The 7,245-nt window shown below is 40.7% G+C and overlaps 1 protein-coding gene across 1 annotated transcript in view; it reads left to right on the top strand.

Annotated features, from left to right (window-relative positions):
* Window positions 1–6,371: 6,371 nt before the first annotated feature.
* Window positions 6,372–7,245, top strand: part of MRPL1 (mitochondrial ribosomal protein L1) — a 92,276-nt gene continuing 91,402 nt past the window's right edge. Inside the window, exon 1 of the mRNA XM_010384576.2 lies at window positions 6,372–6,598. Within this exon, the coding sequence (XP_010382878.1) occupies window positions 6,568–6,598 (31 nt within the window). The 5' untranslated portion in view covers window positions 6,372–6,567. The remainder of the gene's footprint in view (window positions 6,599–7,245) is intronic.

The following is a 7,245-nucleotide window of genomic DNA, read 5'->3' as shown; positions in this document are numbered from 1 at the left end:
CATTTTAGTATAGCTACTAGAAAATTAAAAAGTACATGTATGGCTTGCATTATATTTATATTGGACAATGTTGTTTTTTAGAATATAGAAATCTTAAAGCAAAAAGTTCATCCAAAAGAACCTTAGCTTTTGGTTTAGTTCAAAATGTGGGATATTCGTGGTACACTTTTTGTCATAAAACATTTAGGATAAGCAAGGGAATTACAAAGTAGTAAGTGAAGCCATTAGAACTTTTAAAGAAGTTAATACAATTTTAGGTTGCATTAATTTTTCCAGAACCCAGTGTTCTTTTCTCCTCTGGAGTGTTTTGTTCAGCTGTGGGATTACATTTTAAGAGAGACACAGGCATCTAGAGTATATCCTTCGTAAGTCTCCTAGTAAGATGAGAGGTTCTTATCACCACACCATGAAAGGGAGGAACTGTGAGTGGTTAAAAATAGGGACATATTCAGCCAAGTGAAGAGAAGACTTAAAGAGAGACATGATAGCTATTCTCAAACACCAGAAAAGTTGTCATGTGGAAATGGAATTGACCTGAATGGTTCATTTAGTCCAGGTTACAGGGACTATTTCAGCTTTCAATACATATAACAACTTTTTAACAATTAGAGTTGCCCCCAAACGGAATGAAGTACCTTACAGAATATTCCAGACTGTACCACCAGAAATTTAAACAGAATTATAGGGAGGTAGGTAGATGGAAGACTTCCAAAAGCTTTTCAAACTCTGAGATTCCATGATTAAGGTTTTGCCATTAATTCTGGAATAGAGCTGCCAATATAGCATTACAATCAGAACAACTAGAGTCCCACAGTTTTAATTCATTTTTTTAAAAAGAAGATATAGAAAGTAACCAGTGCTAGCTCAAGAAAACAGGGATATTGTAGAGAGATATATATGGTAGATAGGGATCTCACAAGAATACAGGGAGAGGGACAGTGATACAGCAGGCTTGTTGGAAACTGTAACAGGAACTGGGGCAGCATTTGCTATCTTTCTCTCATAGGCTGCTTGACTTCTTTCTTTCTTGTGATAGCTCTGCTTTTCTTGGCATCCTTATTCCCTTATATTATTGCAACTTACTGGGCTCCTGTAACTTCACTCACTCATCATTTCTGTTCCCTAATAGTTTCAGCTTGCCTTTCAAGACTATTCTGGCATGGAATTTATTCTATGACCCTGGAGCTTGAATTCTCCCACCTGAGTGTTTCAGTCTTTCATTTTCCCAACTTTGGTTTTGTGAGAGGAACAACTGATATAGTTTTTCTTTTCAAGGCAGGTCACTGGCCATGTATGGGTGGACTTTCCTTGGGTCAGATGGCTTCCACTGATCCAAATATCCTGGACTGGGGAATTTTGTTTATGTGAGAGGAGGAGGTTTCTACCAGAAGCAGATGTGGGTGGGGCAGGAAGCTATTGGTATTTTTAGTATCTCCATTGAAAGATGCTGAAAGATGGAGGCAATGGAGTTTACTCCCACAAATTTGTGAATCTACTTAAACTTATTCTATTCCCTGTATTAGAAGGAGCCTATTTAAAAGGTTCTGGTTGGGGATTAATGATAGAGATGTGAGTTTTGCTCTCAAGTATACTCTAGGACCTTGCTACTCAAAGGGTGGTCTGTGAACTAGCAGCATCAACATCACTGTTAGAAGCCTGTTAGAAATCAAAGGCCGGGCACGGTGGCTCACGCCTGTAATCCCAGCACTTTGGGAGGCTGTGGCAGGTGGATTGTCTGACGTCAGGAGTTTGAGACCAGCCTGGCCAACATGTGAAGCCCCGTCTCTATTAAAAATACAAAAATTAGCCAGGCGTGGTGGCAGGCGCCTGTAATCCCAGCTCCTTGGGAGGCTGAGGTAGGAGAACCACTTGAATCCGGGAGGCGGAGGTTGCAGTGAGCCAAGATCGTGCCACTGCACTCCAGCCTCTGGGACAAGAGCGAGAGACTTCATCTCAAAAAAAAAAAGAAAAGAAATCAGAATCTCAAGCCCCATCCTAGGCCTACCAAATCAGAATCTACAGTTTAATAAGATTTCCAGGTGATTTGAATTCACATTAAAGTTTAAGTATGGCTCTAGGATGAATTGGTTTGGTTTAGGCCTCCTAAAAGTTACTGAAGACTTGCACTTGAAATCTTGTAGTAGTAGATTGTAGCTATGCAAGAACCAATTGATAAACTGTCAGAAATTTTGAGTTGGTTGATTTTATGTTTGGTGGCTTGAAGTCACCTACTGTGGGAGTATTTACACCATGGAAATTGACAAATGGTACAAATTCATTTCTTTTATACTGGAGAACCAGTTGTTAAACTGTTACCAACATACCACTGTACAGTTCTAAATCTCCTAACTCAATCTGCTATTAAACAAATCTTCTAGAGGCTTTTGGACATAAAAACTGCCATGTATGGGGAACAAGACAAAATGAGTTCCAGTCTTCCATTTACTGAACTTTCAGCCTTTTGACTAAAAAAAATTTTCCTAGATAGTCATTTCTTTATGGGAAAAAAAGATCTGATTCTGAAATAAGCACAAGGGGGAAAGGGAATCTAGGAGCTGGTAATACTTAAGACCCAGATAGGCAGACAGACAGGCATTGGAAATTTTCTCAGCTGGCAGGTGGACAGTTTGGAGTTGAAACCCAGGCATAGAATAGCAGTTTGTATGTAGAGAAGAAGAAAATAAGAGTGGGTGGATTCTGGTTCTGCAGACATATCCCATGAGGAACGTTTATAGTCTATATTATATTGACCATAAAAATTTTAAACAAAACAACAACTCCTCCCCAAGTTAACGTTAGGTATAAATGCAAATATTTCATGGTATTACATAGGGAGTAGTTTTCAAAGTATGGTCACTGGGCCAGTAAATCATATCTCCTGAGAATTTATACGCACAGGCCCCCACCTCAGACCCGCTGGATCAGAAGCTCCGGGGGTGGGGCCCAGTGACCTGAGTTTAACAAGCCTTCTGAGTGATTCTGATGCACATTACTGAAATAGGCTTGGAGTTCCTTATTTTTGTCTATAAGAGAATCCATTTTCAACTTGAACCCCAAAGGGAAGTGACACTTCTTGCAAAGAAGTTTCCAGCTCAACTGGAAGATGGCTGAAGATAGCAGAGAACGCAGATCAAGAAAGTTACAGGGCTAGATAAATATTTATTCATTTTTCCCAAGGAAATTAGCCAAGCAGGCTGGCAGCTGGCATTTTGCCAAGACTCCTGGACAGTATGAACCTTCCTAGAAATCAAAAGTTGCATTTTAAAGTGAATTTTAAATGCATAGTACAGTCTAAAGGCCTTCTGCAAATACATCCTTGTACATATGGGAATAAGAACAGCATGGATCTTGTTAAGAAATAAGCAGATATTGGAAGAAGGAGTACTAGAACAGCTTATTCATTTTGCCTTTCTGGTTCAGAGCTCTCATTGGTTCTTTAATAATGACACTTAATATTTTTTGAGTGCTTACTCTGTGCCAAGTGCTTCAGTAAGCACCTCAGTAAATTATATTTTTAGCCCCATATCAGGGAAACCAAGGCCCAGAGAGGTATATAAATTTGCCCCAGGTCACACAACTACTAAGTGATAATACTGGAATTCAAACTTAGGCAGTTTGGCTCCAGAGCACAGCTGCTTAACCAAAATGCTTTATTACAAGCTTATCCAACCCACGGCCTGCCAGCCACATGTGGCCCAGCATGACTTTGAATGCGGCCCAACACAAATTTGTAAACTTTCTTAAAACATTATGAGATTTTTTGATTTTTTTTTTTTAAGCTCATCAGCTATTATTGGAGTATTTTATGTGTGGTCCAAGATAATTCTTCTTCCAGTGTGGCCCAGGGATGCCAAAAGATTGGACATTCCTGCTCTATTACCTCTTTTTAGTGAGAAGAAACTCATTATGTACTAAATATTTACAGGCTTGCAGTTCCCATTTCAGAGTATGGATTTTTGTAGTTTTTATAAAGTCCTTTTGTTGTTTTTATAAAGTCTCAGGCTAAGGACGGGCGCAGTGGCTCACGCCTGTAATCCCAGCACTTTGGGAGGCAGAGGCGGGTGGATCATGAGGTCAGGAGATCGAGACCATCCTGGCTAACATGGTGATACCCCATCTATACTAAAACTATAAAAAATTAGCCGGGCATGGTGGCGGGCGCCTGTCCCAGCTACTCAGGAGGCTAAGGCAGAAGAAAGGCATGAACCCGAGAAGCGGAACTTGCAGTGAGCCGAGATCGCGCCACTGCACTCCAGCCTGGGTGAAACAGCAAGACTCCGTCTCAAAAAAATAAAAATAAAGTCTCAGGCTAAGGAATCTCCTTATGTATTGTTATATACAAAACTGGAATCTGGATCCTAATGCCATCGAGTTCTGGTGACCAGAGTGGGCAACAGGTAAGCTGTACCTGTACAGGACATTACTTTAATTAGGCTACCACTATAAGCATACTATATGGTATGTAAGCATACTATATGGTAATAGTTTCAATATAGGATGTTTAAACTCTCGTTAGAACAGTAGACATAAAGAAGTCTATAAATGGGGCTTGCTGTGTTGGTTCACACCTGTAATCCCAGCACTTTGGGATTGCTTGAAGCCAGGAGTTTGAGAGCAGCCTGGGCAAAAAAGCAAGACACCCCACACTCCCCGCTGTCTATAAATAAAAATAAAAATAAGTTAGCCAGGTGTGGTGGTGTGTGCCTGTAGTCCAGCCCCTTGGGAGGCTGAGACATGAGGATCACTTGAGCCCAGCAGGTGAAGGCTGCAATGAGCTATGATCTTGTCAGTGCACTCCAGCTTGGGTGACAGTGAGATCCTGTCTTGTGAGAAATAAAGAAGTCCACAGATGGGGGCCAACTGATCCCAGCTGTCGACTGTGGAAAGGAAATGGACTAAGGACCAGCACTTCTAATCTGAGTGTTTGTTTTTGTCTGAAATTGACTAGGTAAGCTTGGTCCAATTCTGGTATTTACTCTCAAATTGAATTAGTTTTTTTCATTTATGCATAGCCAAGTATACTGCTTGACACATGGCAGGCACTCATTTATTTGTGAAAAGAAGGGAGGATGAGAGGGAGTGAGGGAGAGAAGGAAAAAGGTTACAAAGGTAGATTTAAGTTCTTCGAATTTTTTTGCGTAAGTCACAAATTGTTGTAGAATCTCTGAAGTAACTGCGTAGGTGTTAACAAGACAAGGCAATACATTAGAAATCTTATTTTTTATGTAGATGAGTACTATGCATAATTATGACATAAGGCAACCAGGAAATGCCTTTGATCCAGTCCATCTTCGTGTGGGCAGCTTCACTGAAGCAAGTTAATTTTGCAGGCTTGCCATTCTAACTGAGTCACTAATTCATGTATGCATATATTCATTTATTCAGCAGACATTTACTGAGAGCCTCCTATGGGCCTGGCACTGAAGTATGTGCTGAGGTTACAAAAATGAGTAAGATGGTTTCTACCCATAAAAAGCTCAGACTGGTGACAAGAACTGATATATTGTGGTCATGGCTGCACAACTTTTTGAGTATACTAAAAACCATTTAATTGTACAATTTAAATTGTTAGATTGTATGGTATGTAAATTATATCTCAAAACTATTTAAAACAAACAAACAGCCTAAGGCGAAATCTTTAAAAAGTTATCTAGGAGATTTAGGGTACAGTACACACCAAGCTGAGAAGATAGAATGAACCAAGTTATGGAGGTGAGAAACGTGTGTGTGTGTGTGTGTGTGTGTGTTGTGGGGGAGGTAAGCTGGGAAGTGATAAAATCCATAATCAGATTTGTTTTAGATAAACCACACTGACAGCTGTGACGTAATGGAAAGTACACTCATTCTGTTTTTTGTTTTTTTTTTCCATCAGAATGACTTGTGCGTGGGTCTTGGAGCTGCCATTTTAAAACTAGAAATGTTTTATAAATGTCAAGTATTATTATTCAATTGATCCTAATGGCAAGTCTACTCGCTTGCCAGCAGGGGGTAAATGTAAAGATTAATGTAAGATTTTAAAGCTAAGGTTGATCTTGCGCTGAGAGAAAGTTTGACAATTAACAAAGAAAGTTTGTCAATGAGTTGGACACCTCTCCAGGGTAGCGGCGAAACGTCTAGAGAAATTTTTAAAGAAGTCTTTCCAAGGCCGGAAAAGTGGCGAAGGAAGCTAGTGGGCTTCAGGGTTTTTGTTTTTCAAGATTTTACATTGGGTATTAAGTACTCTCACAGCCTGTTAAAACTGTCGCTCTGAGTACACTTGCAAAACCAAAAAAGAAAAAGAGGAAGAAGAAAGGATTAAAATAATCACGGCATCGCCAACAGGATCGTATTTTCCCGAAGGTGGTTAACCAGCCATACCGGAACCACGAAACACAGAGTCCTGTGCAGCACGGAGGACTAAGAGTAACACCGCCACGCCGGCAGCAAAGTTCATTTTGGTTCCCGCCCCGTTCCTCTTGCTTCTTTTAACTCCTTCCCCCTGTGCCGATTCTAGAACGGAACCCTTTTTTAATTCTTCCCAATAGAAACGTAGGAACAATTTCGTGAACGCAATCCGGAGTGCCCAACATGGCGGCGGCCGTAAGGTGCATGGGTAGAGGTAAGGCCAGGGGGGTTGTCTTGCAGGGGAAATGGCTCTGGCACCAAGTCTCTGGTTGCAGCAGAGTGCAAGGCGGATTCTGCTTTGGGTGTTGAGAATGCCTCGTGCTGTTTTTGGTCTCTAGGTTCTTCAAAGGGTGGGTCATTACTACTTAAAAGTGACCTTATGAAGGGTTTCACTCCATTCTGGAGACGTCCACCCTGAGGGAGGGCAGTGGGAGCGGGATGTACATCGAGCGCTCTCCAGCCACCTATGGGGAAGGCAAGGACTGGGTTCTGTCTCTGATACTGGGGTGTGGGCTGCGGATAGTGGAGTGTGATAAGTGAGGTGAGTTCTGATAAGGGAAAGATGATGTATTTGAGTGGCTTAAGTCTGTAAACTAGAGCAATTTTCAAAGTGCTTTTCGGTGCTTTCCGAATTAATCGTTATAGGCGATTCCAGTTCTTAAACTTCCATAGGTGGTTTAATTTGGATCAACGTTTATCATTTGAAGGCTAATTCTGTAGTACCTCTTGGTAGCGCCTATTTTCATCTTAATAATTTCAACCTGTTAGCTACGATGACAGCCCTATTTTTGTGCGACTATATATACACTATACAACATTTAGTATATAGTATATATACTATATTGTGTATGTATACATTTA

Source organism: Rhinopithecus roxellana, chromosome 2 (genome assembly GCF_007565055.1).
Source record: "Rhinopithecus roxellana isolate Shanxi Qingling chromosome 2, ASM756505v1, whole genome shotgun sequence".
NCBI classification, from domain to species: Eukaryota; Metazoa; Chordata; class Mammalia; order Primates; family Cercopithecidae; genus Rhinopithecus; species Rhinopithecus roxellana.
Note: the sequence above shows the minus strand (reverse complement) of the source record. Positions and strands in the feature narration are given on the sequence as shown.